General features: G+C 35.0%; 1 protein-coding gene across 1 annotated transcript in view; it reads left to right on the forward strand.

Moving 5' to 3' along the window:
• Positions 1-16,354, forward strand: part of LOC134719215 (uncharacterized) — a 347,702-nt gene that overhangs the window by 325,795 nt on the left and 5,553 nt on the right. Inside the window, exons 9-11 of the mRNA XM_063582218.1 lie at positions 6,431-6,506; positions 11,209-11,466; positions 12,881-13,312. Coding sequence (XP_063438288.1) covers positions 6,431-6,506; positions 11,209-11,466; positions 12,881-13,312 — 766 coding nt within the window. The remainder of the gene's footprint in view (positions 1-6,430; positions 6,507-11,208; positions 11,467-12,880; positions 13,313-16,354) is intronic.

Below are 16,354 nucleotides of genomic sequence, written 5' to 3' on the forward strand. Positions count from 1 at the left end.
TGATTTTTTTATCACACACCAATAACATGTTTATATTTTTATATTGTTATAGAACGGACAAACAGCTTTACATCTTGCTGCTGAGAGGGGACAGATTGATGTTACAAAATGTTTAATAGATCAAGGATGCAGTCCTTGGGTGAAAACATTGGAGGTAACATTCCGTTTTATTCTTATTAGATAGATAGTTATTTTATTCTCTAAAAACTAAATACAAGTCAACAGAGAAAGTACAATTACAATATAAATACAAATACAATAGTCATATAGTTGAGGGTAAACAGCTGCAGATAAAATATAATAAAGTACAGCTTCTAAGTTTATGATGAAATACCTTTATAATAAACAGGTTAAACTAAATATGAAGAAATCAGCCTGTGCGTAACTTTAACATGGAGGGACACACCTTTTTATTAATACACTTAATGGATGAACACAGTTTTTTTAAGGAGGCTCACGGGTATAAGATTTTCAGAAAAAAATTTTAACAAAAATTTTTCATTACAAATTTCATTTATTACCTTAAGTAGTTATTACTTTATCATTATGGTACAAGAATCATTCCAAAAAATCAATTCTTGTTGGCCTCAGTTGACTTTTAAAATGTAGATATTATTGATAAAGCTCCAAATTATCTCCCTTTGGTGCAAAAATGCCATTTTTAACCGGATTTTTGTGACAAAAATGTCGGTTATTGATTTGGGGATGTACGGCGGGCGGGTGGTTGGGTAGTCCGGTGGGCGGGCGGGCGGCAATCAAATGTTGTCCCTGCATTAACTCATGAACCGTTCAACCAAAGCTTTTAAAATTTTAATATGTTGTTACTGACAACTAAATGAAGGTCAAGTTCAATAATGGCGATTTTGACTTTTACCGTTCAGGAGTTATGTTTCTTGAAAGATTGAAAAATGGAGTTTCCAGTCATGTCCGTGCATTTACGCATGAACTGTTCTTCCAAAGCTTCCCAAATTTTAATATGTTGTTACTGATGACAAAATGGAGGTCAAGTTCAATAATGACGATTTTGACTTTTACCGTTCAGGAGTTATGGTTCTTGAAAGATTGAAAAATGGAGTTTCCAGTCATGTCCGTGCATTTACGCATGAACTGTTCTTCCAAAGCTTCCCAAATTTAATATGTTGTTACTGATGACAAAATGGAGGTCAAGTTCAATTATGACGATTTTGACTTTTACCGTTCAGGAGTTATGGTTCTTGAAAGATTGAAAAATGGTGTTTCCAGTCGTGTCCGTGCATTTTCTCATGAACCATTCAACCAAAGCTTTTGAAATTTTTATATGTTGTTACTGATGACAAAATATAGGTCAAGTTCAATAATGACGATTTTGACTTTTACCGTTCAGGAGTAATGGTTCTTGTGATATTTCCAGGACACAAATAAATGTTAATAAATCCGGTTCGATGTCGTTGTGACAGCCTCTTGTTTGGCATTAAAATAGAAATATGTTAAATTTACTCATTGGTGACCTATATTTTTTATTGTTGTTTTTGAAAAAGCTGTACATAAACTAAATAACTGTAAAATTTAAGCGATTTCTGTAATTTAGTTCTTTTTTTATTTCGATATTACAACTATTTCCCCTATTAGGTCAACAGAAAAAGGGACATTAACAAAAATGTATACTTCTTTCGACGGCAGATTGTGAGCGTAAATGAACGGTGACCCCAATTTTTTTAAATTAAAAAAATGATTTAGACCCGCGAGGCCCCTTAAAACTGTTTATTTTTTGTCGAGCCTGCGACTTTAATCTCAGAAAGCTCGGCATAGGGATACTGATCAAGAACTTCTTAAAAGCTTTATATTTTAGAAGGAGGAAGACCTTGATGCTTCATACTTTGTATATGGATGCCTCATGTTACGAAGTTTCCGCGAGTCACATGTCCAATGTCCTTGACCTCATTTTCATGGTTCAGTGACTACTTGAAAAAAAAAAATGTTTGTAATGTTAAATTATCTTTTATAATATCTATATTTGGTATGTGCGTACCTTGCAAGGTCCTCATGCCCGTCAGACAGTTTTCACTTGACCTCAACCTACCAACACACTTAACACCAATCCTACATTACTGACACAACTACCATCTCATCATACTCTACCAACACACCCTATACCAATCCTACACTACTGATACAACAACCATCTCATCATACATCACCAGCACACTTAACACCAATCATACATTACTGACACAACTACCATCTCATCATACTCCACCAAAACACCTAACACCAATCCTACACTACTGATACAACTACCATCTCATCATACTCCACCAACACACCTAACACCAATCCCACACTACTGACACAACAACCATCTCATGATACTCTACCAACACACCCTACATCAATCATATACTACTAATACAACTACCATCTCATCATACTCCATCAACACACCTAACACCAATCCAACATTACTGACACCACTACCATCTCATCATACTCCACCAACACACCTAACACCAATCCTACACTACTGACACAACAACCATCTCATGATACTCTACCAACACACCCTACATCAATCATATACTACTGACACTACTATCATCTCATCATACTCCACCAACACAACTAACACCAATCCTACACTACTGACACAACAACCATCTCATGATACTCTACCAACACACCCTACATCAATCATATACTACTGACACAACTACCATCTCATGATACTCTACCAACTCACCTAACACCAATCCTACATTACTGACCCAACTCCCATCTCATCATACTCCACCAACACACCTTACACTAATCCTACACTACTGACACAACTACCATCTCATCACAATCCACCAAAACACCTAACACCAATCCTACACTACTGACACAACTACCATCTCATCATACTCCACCAACACACCTAACACCAATCCTACACTACTGATACAACTACCATCTCATCACACATCACCAACACACCTAACACCAATCCTACATTACTGACACTACAGCCATATCATTATACTCTACCAACACACCTAACACCAATCCTACATTACTGACACTACAGCCATCTCATCATACTCTACCAACACATCTAACACCAATCCTACATAACTGACACAACTACCATCTCATCATACTCTGCCAGTACACCTTACACTAATCCTACACTACTGACACAACTACCATCTCATACTCTACAAACACATCTATCACAAATCCTACATTACTAACATAACTATCATCTCATCATACTCCACCAATACACCCTACACCAATCCTACCCTACTGACACAACTACCATCTCATCATACTCCACCAACACACCTAACACCAATCCTACGCTACTGACACAACTACCATCTCATCATACTCCACCAATACACCTAACACCAATCCTACATTGCTGGCACAACTACCATCTCATCATACATCACCAACACACTTAACACCAATCCTACATTACTGACACAACTACCATCTCATCATATTCCACCAACACACCTAACACCAATCCCACACTACTGACACAACAACCATCTCATGACACTCTACCAACACACCCTAAACCAATCCTACATTACTGACACAACTACCATCTCATCATACATCACCTACACACCTAACACCAATCTTACACTACTGACACAACAACCATCTCATGATACTCCACCAAAACACCTAACACCAATCCTACACTACTGATACAACAACCATCTCATTATACTCCGCCAACACACCTAACACCAATCCTACATTACTGACACAACTACCATCTCATTATACTCCACCAACACACCTATCACCAATCCTACACTACTGACACAACTACCATCTCCTCATACTCCACCAACACACCTAACACCAATCCTACACTACTGACACAACAACCATCTCATGATACTCTACCAACACACCCTACACCAATCCTACACTTATTACTGATACAACAACCATCTCATCATACTCCACCAACACAACTAACACCAATCCTACATTACTGACACATCTACCATCTCATCATACTCCACCAACACACCTAACACCAATCCTACATTACTGACACAACTGCCATCTCATCATACTCCACCAACACACCTAACACGAATCCTAAACTACTAACAAAACAACCATCTAATCATACTCCAGCAACACATCTTACTTCCATCTAATCACATTCAACTAATGCACCTCACACCAATCATTCACTATTTAACAAAACTACCATCTAATCATACTCCAACAACACACTTTACTACCATCTAATCACATTTCACCAACAGATCTTACACCAATCATACACTGTTTACAAAACTACCATCTTATCACATTCTACCAATACAACTTACACCAATTATACACTATTAACAAAACTACCATTCAATCACATTCCACCAACACACCCTACACCAATCATACACTTTTATCAAAACTACCATCTCAGCATACTCCGGCAACACATCTTACACCAATCATACACTACTAACAAAACTACCATTTAATTATATACTCCAGCAACACATCTTACACCAATCATACACTATTAACAAAACTACCATTTGATTATAATCCATCTTATCACATTTCACCCACACACCCTACACCAATCATTCAATAATTTCTTTAACAGCAAAATCTCAAATTATTCATTGATCTCTTTATAATGACACTTTATATTTGTTGTTGGTTTAGATTCACTGGTTTTTATTTCAAGTATATATAAATAAGACAACATTCTGCATTGCATAGGTAAAATTTATGCAACAGTTACCTATTATTTAATGTTTTACAGTTTTTGAAATAAAAGATATATATGTGTATAATTAATGAAAGATTATTTGATTGTATTTCAGGGTAAGACTCCTTATGATCTGGTAACAATATCAGAGTATTGTTCTGAAGAGAAGAAGAAAGAAGTGATAGACTTCCTTAAGGTAAATAGTCTTGTCTTACTTTAAAAGATATTCACAGATTATAAGAGACAAAACAAACTTGGTACAAAGAAATTACAATAAAACGGTGGCCTGTAGTTTTCAATGTCATTGTAGTATTTGTTATCAGTTAACAGTGTAAGTTGACAATTCCAAGCTTGTTGCCTAATATACATGTTGGCATATGTGAAAGACAAATGTTTAAAATCTGTGTTCTCATCTGTTGGATGTCTCTTATTTTTTGTGTCATCAGCTTGGTATCTCCTAGGTATATACATCACATCATCTCCTTTTATGTGTATATAATGCATACCTCTGTGCGGAAAGGTTGATTTACATGTTTATGCAAATATGTAATAATCTTATATTAAAACAAAAAGCACATCTTTACAAAATATTAAGTATGCTGTCAACCTGTGTATAGATTTCATTTCAAATAAAGGTAGCCACATTACATTTCATCACTTCGCGTCCGCCATCTGTCGTCCGGTGTCTTCGTCCGTCGTTAACTTTTACAAATATCTTCTCCTCGGAAACTACTGGACCAAATTTAACCAAACTTGGCCACAATCATCATTGGGGTATCTAGTCTATAAAATATGTCCAATCAAGATGGCCGCCACAGCTAAAAATAGAACATAGGGGTAAAATGTAGATTTTGGCTTACATCTCTGAAACCAAAGCATTTAGAGCAAATCTGACAGGGTAAAATTGTTCATAAGGTCAAGATCTATCTGCCCTGAAATTTTCAGACAAATCAGACAACCCGTAGTTGGGTTGCTGCCCCTGAATTGGTAATTTTAAGTAAATTTTGCCATTTTTGGTTATTATCTTGAATATTATTATAAAAAGAGATAAAATGTAAACAGCCATAATGTTCAGCAAAGTAAGATCTATTGACCCCTTAAGGAGTTATTGCCCTTCATAGTCAATTTTTAACATTTTTTTGTAAATTTTTGTAATTTTTTACAAGAATCTCCGCTAAAACAACTGAGTCAAATTTAACCAAAATTGGCCACAATCATCATTAGGGTATCTTGTTTAAAAAATGTGTCCGATGACCCCGCCTACCAACCAAATTGGCCGATATGGCTTAAAAATAGAACATAGGGATAAAATGCAAGTTTTGTCTATTATTTTTTGAAATGTTATAAATAGAGAAAATCTTAAAGGAAAAAAAATGTTCAGAATGATGAGCTCTACCAATTGTCCATTTACATCAAAACTGTTAGACATATTCTTATAGGAGTTATTGCCCATAAATGACAAATTTTACCATTTTTTTTCATTTGTGCCTATTATCATGAAAACTATGATATTTAGAGAGAAACATTTTTTTTTCCGTTATGCCTTATATGATTTAAATTATAATAGATAAATAAACACTTTAAATCACACAAATGATCAGCAAGGCAAGATCTATTTAAGTCAAATTTTGTCTCTATAGTTTATAGTAGACTGTCACTCTTCATACATGTAGGAGTGATTGCTCTTAAATAAGGATTTTATTTACCTTTTTGTAGACTGTCATGTCAAAGACATCCCCAGAAGTAACTCCTGACACCCATTTACAGGAACCTGCAGCACCAGTAGTTGAAGGTAATCATCTAATGTTAATTATTCAGATACCACTGAAATGATTTATAATTACCTGTTTCTAATATACAGAAACATTGATATCTGCTTATAATGTTATAATGAAAAATGATGGAAAAAAACAACAAATTGATGGGAAAAGTAAAGTAGGCTATTGATGAAGATTGATTGATTACAGATGGAAGTACACCACTAATTCATGGTCCCATTGCTTTCTATGTTAAATTCCTCCGTTTCAAAAAGGCACACCTCTTTTATTTTAAGTTCAAATAAAGTGGCAATCATTGCATTTCAAAGCAACACTTTATGGTGTCTTGTACTGAAAAAATCAACATACCTTGCATGGCATATAAGAAAGAACTGGTTCCCGGAAGTTCAGATGTACCAAAATAGGTACTTCAGATCTGACAAACAGACAAAATGTACCCTCTTTTTAAAATTTGGTGCAGTTCTTTTAATATTCAAAACTAAAAGTCCAAAAGTGTTCTACAATGATCACAAGTCCTTCAGCTTACATTTGATACCAAAAATACCTAAATATTCTACATATTTTGAAAGTTACACTCATGCGTAGGAACTATTTTGTGTTAAATATGTACTACTTTCTGGTATGTGCTTTCTGGCCGGGCCTGAATTAGTGGTGTTACACCTATAACAGAACCAAAGTTGCTATATTGACTTGCGCATTACTTTTTTTCATTCTATGATCTATTTCAAGCAATAAAAAACATATAAAGCTTTAGTCCAAAGACTATTTTATTACTTCAAAGCTCAAATTGGACTGGTAGTAACATATGGGTTATTCAAAGAAAACTGCATATGTATATTACCAGTGACCAATATACTTTTTAGCTCACCTGGCCCGAAGGGCCAAGTGAGCTTTTCTCACCACTTGGCGTCCGTCGTCCGTCGTCGTCGTCGTCCGTCGTCGTCCGTCGTCGTCGTCGTTAACAATTTACATTTTGAACTTCTTCTAGAGAACCACTGAATGGAATGGAACCAAACATGGCATGAATGTTCCTTATGAGGTGCTGACCAAGTGTTGTTACTTTGTAGCCGATCCATCATCCAAGATGGCCGCCAGCGGGGGACTTAGTTTAACATAGGACACTATGGGAAATGCATACAAATGACTTCTTTTAGAGAACCATTGAATGGAATGAAACCAAACATGGCATGAATGTTCCTTATGAGGTGCTGACCAAGTGTTGTTACTTTGTTGCCGATCCATCATCCAAGATGGCCGCCAGCCGGGGACTTAGTTTAACATAGGACCCTATGGGAAATGCATACAAATGACTTCTTTTAGAGAACCACTGAATGGAATAAAACCAAACATAGCATGAATTATCCTAATGGGGTGCTGACCAAGTGTTGTTACTTTGTAGCCGATCCATCATCCAAGCTGGCCGCCAGCGGGGGACTTAGTTTAACATAGGACCCTATGGGAAATGCATACAAATGACTTCTTCTAGAGAACCACTAAATGGAATGAAACCAAACATAGCATGAATATTCATTCCTTATGGAGTGCTGACCAAGTGTTGTTACTTTGTAGCCGATCCATTATCCAAGATGGCCACCAGCGGGGACTTAGTTTAACATAGCACCCTATTGGAAATGCATACAAATGACTTCTTTTAGTGAACCACTGAATGGAATGAAACCAAACATGGCATGAATGTTCCTTATGTGGTGCTGACCAAGTGTTGTTACTTTGTAGCCGATCCATCATCAAAGATGGCCGCCAGCAGGGGACTTAGTTTAACACAGGACCCTATGGGAAATGCATACAAATGACTTCTTTTAGAGAACCACTGAATGGAATAAAACCAAACATAGCATGAATGTTCCTTATGGGGTGCTGACCAAGTGTTGTTACTTTGTAGCCGATCCATCATCCAAGATGGCCGCCAGCGGGGGACTTAGTTTAACATAGGACCCTATGGGAAATGCATACAAATGACTTCTTTTAGAGAACCACTGAATGGAATGAAACCAAACATGGCATGAATGTTCCTTATGAGGTGCTGACCAAGTGTTGTTACTTTGTTGCTGATCCATCATCCAAGATAGCCGCCAGCCGGGGACTTAGTTTAACATAGGACCCTATGGGAAATGCATACAAATGACTTCTTTTAGAGAACCACTGAATGGAATAAAACCAAACATAGCATGAATGTTCCTTATGGGATGCTGACCAAGTGTTGTTACTTTTTAGCCGATCCATCATCCAAGATGGCCGCCAGCGGGGGACTTAGTTTAACATAGGACCCTATGGGAAATGCATACAAATGACTTCTTCTAGAGAACCACTAAATGGAATGAAACCAAACATAGCATGAATGTTCCTTATGGAGTGCTGACCAAGTGTTGTTACTTTGTAGCTGATCCATTATCCAAGAAGGCAGCCAGCGGGGGACTTAGTTTAACATAGGACCCTATTGGAAATGCATACAAATCACTTCTTCTAGTGAACCACTGAATGGAATGAAACCAAACATGGCATGAATGTTCCTTATGTGGTGCTGACCAAGTGTTGTTACTTTGTAGCTGATCCATCATCCAAGATGGCCGCCAGCGTGGGACTTAGTTTAACATAGGACCCTATGGGAAATGCATACAAATGACTTCTTTTAGAGAACCACTGAATGGAATGAAATCAAACATGGCATGAATGTTCCTAATGTGGTGCTGACCAAGTGTTGTTACTTTGTAGCCGATCCATTATCCAAGATTGCCGCCAGCGGGGGACTTAGTTTAACATAGGACCCTATAAGGAAATGCATACAAATGACTTCTTTTAGAGAACCACTGAATGGAATAAAACCAAACATTGCATGAATGTTCCTTATGAGGTGCTGACCAAGTGTTGTTACTTTGTAGCTGATCCATCATCCAAGATGGCCGCCAGCAGGGAACTTAGTTTAACATAGGACCCTATGGGAAATGCATACAAATGACTTCTTTTAGAGAACCACTGAATGGAATAAAACCAAACATGGCATGAATGTTCCTTATGAGGTGCTGACCAAGTGTTGTTACTTTGTAGCCGATCCGTCATCCAAGATGGCCGCCAGTGGGGGACTTTTGAATGAAATTAAACATGTTCCTTTTCTTATAAATGAGGTTGTGTTGTCACTTTTAGCCAAATTTTATATTTTTTTATATGATTTCAAAAACCCAAGTAGAATCAGGTGAGCGATACAGGCTCTTGAGAGCCTCTAGTTTTATTCTCAATATCATTGTTTTATTTATTAATTTCTATTAGGCAAGCTATGCGCTTACTAATAGTCATATTTTTATCAGAAGTTCTTCATCAAATAAAAATATATTAGGCCAAACTTAGGACATAGATGAGAAATTATCCCCCCTTTTTTCTTGAAATTCAAAAAAGGCTTTTTTTTGTATAAACCATAAATTCTGTGGGAAAACATAGATGAATAAGAGCAATTCATATATCCCTCAGCTATATAACTTGCTAAACTGGTTCAAAATTGCATGCACAGTGAGATTTTAGAATTCTTATATGAGTATATACCATTTGCCTAGATTGTATAAGGCTACCATAAGAAAAAAAATAATCTTGAAAATCAGAAAATTATTTTGACCAAGGGCTTTTCTGTTCCTTATACAAGTCATAAAATACATGTTTTATGGATTTCAATCAGAAAAAATGCAAAAATCAGAACTTGGAGTCAATTCCTGACTGCATGCATGTTGTATGACCATAAAAGGCTAACATACTTGAGTATGCCAATTTAAGAGCTTAAATTTCCCATAAGCAGGTTGGTTGACAAAAAAAAGATGATTAAACATGATTACTAACATTATATTTGACTAATTTTCATTGGAATAGGTACAACTTCTAAAAATTGGATTTCTGGTGATTCTCTGTAATAGGAAGTACACCACTAATTCATGGTCCCATTGCTTTCTATGTTAAATTCCTCCGTTTCAAAAAGGCACACCTCTTTTATTTTAAGTTCAAATAAAGTGGCAATCATTGCATTTCAAAGCAACACTTTATGGTGTCTTGTACTGAAAAAATCAACATACCTTGCATGGCATATAAGAAAGAACTGGTTCCCGGAAGTTCCGTTGTACCAAAACAGGTACTTCAGATCTGACAAACAGACAAAATGTACCCTCTTTTTAAAATTTGGTGCAGTTCTTTTAATATTCAAAACTAAAAGTCCAAAAGTGTTCTACAATGATCACAAGTCCTTCAGCTTACATTTGATACCAAAAATACCTAAATATTCTACATATTTTGAAAGTTACACTCATGCGTAGGAACTATTTTGTGTTAAATATGTACTACTTTCTGGTATGTGCTTTCTGGCCGGGCCTGAATTAGTGGTGTTACACCAGATCACCATGATCACATTAACTTTAAAATCATTCTCATCTAATTTATTCTTTCCTCAACGTGCTGAATATATTTTGGATAATCATTCTTATTAGTTCCTCTCACAAGGCATGTGCCGTAAAAATCATTCTTACTAGTTGCTGTCACAAGGCATGTGACGTCAACATAATCATAAAGGCAACAGTAGGATACCGCTGTTCGAAATTCATAAATCGATTGAGGAGGCCCTAATATGAACTGTATGTCTCAGACCTAATATGTATAAATCAGTAGACGAGTATGACCTCTTACTAATGACTTTTTAGGATAAACATTTATTTATTTACATTTCAGACAGCAAAATACCAGAACAAATAAAAAAGATGGATCATGAGTCGATTGCCATTTATCTGAACGCCCTTGAATCGGGTTCAGAAAGAAGACGGGATATAAATTTAATAATTGTTGGAAAAAAATCTGTTGGAAAGACTTCCTTAGTACGAAGACTGTTCGGGGAGGAGTTACAAAGCGTAAAAAGCACAAATGGTATAGAAATTCATCGGCGGAGATGTAGAATAAATCTAAGTAACTGGGAATGGAATAAAGTGTTAGGTAAATATGCGATTTTTTTCTCACTTTAATTTTACATGTTTTATTTATTGCAAAGTTATCATAGAAAAACTAAAACATAGTAAACATAATTTTAATTTTTTCTGTGTATGCTGTTTTTATGTATTTATTCTTTTTTTATTTTTCAATTCTTGGAAACACATTTTTGCTCGACCCTAGTATGAACCGTATATCTCAGACCTAATATGAATATTCAATATTTAATTAATGGAATTAAAGATAGACATGTTGGATGTAATTTGAACTAAAATACAGACTAATTATCTCTACTACATTATCGCAAAATATTTTTTTTCACAAAAATTACTATGCTTATGTAAACTTATCCTCACAGCCGTTTTATTATATGTAAAAATGTTATTTTTTTTTATAATTATACTGTTTTCCAGTGTACTCTTTCAAACTTGAGACTTAAAATGCTGTGTAATTAGGATTTTTTTTAATAAATTTTTAGTTCCTGCATTTCATGTTTATATGATCTTCAACGTCTTATTAAAAATTGTTCTCAAGAATACAATCCAATCAGCGCAAAAAAAAATAAATGAAAATATCTAATCAGATGGATGTCTAATCTGATGGATGTCTAATCCGATGAATGTCTAATCAGATGGATGTCTAATCAGATAGATGTCTAATCAGATGGATGTCTAATCAGATGGATGTCTAATCAGATGGATGTCTAATCCGATGAATGTCTAATCAGATGGATGTCTAATCAGATGGATGTCTAATCAGATAGATGTCTAATCAGATGGATGTCTAATCAGATGGATGTCTAATCAGATGGATATCTAATCAGATGGATGTCTTATAAGATGGATGTGTAATCAGATGGATGTCTAATCAGATGGATGTCTAATTAGATGGATATCTAATCAGATGGATGTCTAATCAGATGGATATCTAATCAGATGGATGTCTAATCAGATGGATATCTAATCAGATGGATGTCTGGATTAAGTGTTGTATATGGCAATTTAATACTTTAGCAAATACTTTATGTCTACTGTAATTTCATTATTTCAATTACTGCAATAGTTGTTACTGTAAAGATTTTATATGAAAATAAAATGTTATTGATATCTATATTTTTTAAATGCAGATACCCTTATTCGTTTGATGTGTTTGAGCTTTGATTTTGCCATTTGAATACGGACTTTCCGTTTTGAATTTTCCTCAGAGTTCGGTATTTTTGTTAATTTACTTTTTTCTTGATAATGAATGACCTGTTGCCTTAACAGATTATTGTTTTATGTGTTAAGTTTCTAAGAAAGGGGTGGACGAGGTTTTCTTTATTGTTTCTTTATTGTATAACATATGAAATCGGTGAAGTTTAATCATATTTTCCATATGTTTCTTCTATACTATGAACACTTTTTACTATTTGTTTTTGTAGATACAAGATTAGTGAAAGAAACAAGTATCAACAATAGAATGTTGCAGTCAATTGTCAAAAAGATGCATCAAGATAAAGAAAAACCAAAGCATGACATATTGGAGATATCAGATCAGATATCAACAGATGATAATAAGGGCACAATCACCAAAAATATTGAACATGACGAAGAATCTCAACCCAAAATGAATTATCAGTTTGCCTATCCGGAGATTACAGAATTGCCGTTTTCTAAACTGGCAAAGGATGAGCTGTTAAGTATAATCGGATCTGCTGTAGACTTACAAGACGAAGACGGCTATGCAAATTTAACAGTGTGGGATTTTGCTGGTGACATTGAGTATTACAACACACATCAAACGTTTTTGAATTCAGAAGCAATTTTTCTTGTCGTAGCAAATTTACATGACATAGATGACACATTATCCTACGGTTTGTAAAGTCAAGATATAATTATACTAACCGTAGATACCAATTATTCTTGATGTTCAGTTCATATAAAAACAATGAAACTAAACATTTTAGACAACAAATTTTAATACGTGGCTATTTTGTTAATGATTTTTATTATTTGCTCTAAACGACACTACTTTTCATGTTTCATTTAATATAGCCATTTGCTATCTTCACTTGCATTAGAAAATGAGGATCGGATGAAAACAAGTTTGTGACAAAAGAGATGACTTAGCTTCCCAATTGTTCTTTTATTTTCTTTCATTTTCTATGTAGCAACATTCTAGCAGTGTCTTCCCATGAAGTATATATCTCCAAATTGATACAATATTTTAGGACTTGTATTTCCTATCATGATGTCCTTATAAGAAGGTTGCTGCTCACAAAAAAGCTATCAAGCCAAGTGTCCAAGAGGTGCAGTTGAAATTATCCCTTCTAAATATTTACAGACGCCATCAATAGTTGGTTTAACGTTATTGAATATCAGTTCTAAAGATGATGACGGATATGTTTCGAAAGTCGTAACTACAATCCTGCCACTTTTTGCCTACCGAATAAAAATTATCACCAGGTTTTTAAATACACGAACAACACGACGTGTGCACATGGAGAGTAGAATCTTCTGTGAGTGTATAAAATCACCCCCGGTTTTTGGTTGGGTTCTCTGTTGCTCAGTCTTAAGTTCTCTACGTTGTGTTTTGAATATTTTTGATTGTCGTTTTAGTCATTGGCTTTCTTTGTCATGTCTTTGTCAGTTTATTTTCGTCTTATGATTATAAATGTTCCTTTGATATCTTTCTCCTCCTTTTTACACGTAAAATCGTGTAATATACTTGTAGCTAACCTATTTTATATTTTGCTTAAAAAGATATCACCACAAATGTTGTTTTCTTCTTATTTCGTACAAACATCCTTTGTTATACGACCGCAAATATCTTGCGTTGTCCGAAGACATTTGAATTCCAAACAATAGCTTACATATTAGTGATTGGATCTTGATGAAATGTTACCACAAGGTTTCATATACAAAAATGAAGGTTGGGATTGATTTTTGGGTCAATGGTCTGAACTGTTATGAAAAACGGAACAAAAACAAAACTTTTCTAATACAAATGTATCAATTGTTCATTTCTATCCAATGGGATTTAATTTAAAGGCTAGAACACGGTGGTTCTTTATTATGCTAAATGTACATGTAACCGTATCTTTAGATTTTGGATTTTTTGGCCCGTGTTTAAATTGATCTACATTGAGGACCTATGGGTTCAAATTAAATTTAGTTTGATTTTAACAACATTTGAATTCAATGGTGTTTTTTTATATGCTTTATCTAACTATGCAGAACTTCATGGTAGGTGTGTTTATAATTTTGTAAAAAATAATTTTTAGAAAGCTTTATATACAATATATGTGTCAAATATTTATCAGAATCCAAATTCAGATCTGTATCAAGCTTGCATGAATGAAGTGTCGATTTTCGTCCAAACTGTTTAGGGTTCGACCTCTTCGCTCGTATCAAGCTGTGCCTCGCAATGTGTTTTATTAATGTATAGGATTTTGCTTTCTGTACATGGAAAATTTATGGACTCCATCATAAAATTGGCTTTATTACCAGATTACCATAGGCATGTTCCATTTGTAGTTACCACTATTTAGGTGGACTCTGACGTACAAGTGAGACTCATTGCCAAATTTGTACTTACCACAAAAAACAAGACGGGTGCGGAATGTGATATAGGATCTGCGTACCCTTCTTGAGCACCTTGATTCAACCCTGATTTATACAAGGTTCATTTTGTTCTCTCGATTGTGTTCTATATAATGTTGTGCATACTTTTGTTTGTCTATTTTTTGGTTGTTTTTTTATCTGCCCGATCGTTATCGCTTTCTTTTGTTGTCTATTCTTTGGGGTTTTTTGTTTGCCTGATCGTTATCGCTTTCTTTTGTTGTCTATTCTTTGGGTTTTTTTATTTGCCCGATTGTTATCGCTTTCTTTTGTTGTCTATTCTTTGGTTTTTTTATACGACCGCAAATTTTGAAAAAATTTTCGTCGTATATTGCTATCACGTTGGCGTCGTCGTTGTCGTCGTCGTCGTCGTCGTCGTCGTCCGTCGTCGTCGTCGTCGTCGTCGTCGTCGTCGTCCGTCGTCGTCGTCGTCGTCGTCGTCCGAATACTTTTAGTTTTCGCACTCTAACTTTAGTAAAAGTGAATAGAAATCTATGAAATTTTAACACAAGGTTTATGACCACAAAAGGAAGGTTGGTATTGACTTTGGGAGTTTTGGTCCCAACATTTTAGGAATTAAGGGCCAAAAAGGGCCCAAATAAGCATTTTCTTTGTTTTCGCACTATAACTTTAGTTTGAGTTAATAGAAATCTATGAAATTTAGACACAAGGTTTATGACCACAAAAGAAAGGTTGGTATTGATTTTGGGAGTTTTGATTCCAACAGTTTAGGAATTAGGGGCCAAAAAAGGGCCCAAATAAGCATTATTCTTGGTTTTCGCACAATTACTTTAGTGTAAGTGAATAGAAATCAATGAAATTTAAACACAATGTTTATGACCACAAAAGGAAGGTTGGTATTGATTTTGGGAGTTTAGGTCCCAACAGTTTAGGAATTAGGGACCAAAAAGGGACCCAAATAATCATTTTTCTTGGTTTTCGCACCATAACTTTAGTATAAGTAAATAGAAATCTATGAAATTTAAACACAAGGTTTATGACCATAAAAGGAAGGTTGGTATTGATTTTGGGAGTTTTGGTCCCAACAGTTTAGGAATAAGGGGCCCAAAGGGTCCAAAATTAAACTTTGTTTGATTTTATCAAAAATTGAATAATTGAAATTCTTTGATATGCCAAATCTAACTGTGTATGTAGATTCCTAATTTTTGGTCCCGTTTTCAAATTGGTCTACATTAAGGTCCAAAGGGTCCAAAATTAAACTTAGTTTGATTTTGACAAAAATTGAATCGGTTGGGTTCTTTGATATGCTGAATTTAAAAATGTACTTAGATTTT

This window comes from Mytilus trossulus, chromosome 5, assembly GCF_036588685.1.
Source record: "Mytilus trossulus isolate FHL-02 chromosome 5, PNRI_Mtr1.1.1.hap1, whole genome shotgun sequence".
Lineage (NCBI taxonomy): Eukaryota > Metazoa > Mollusca > Bivalvia > Mytilida > Mytilidae > Mytilus > Mytilus trossulus.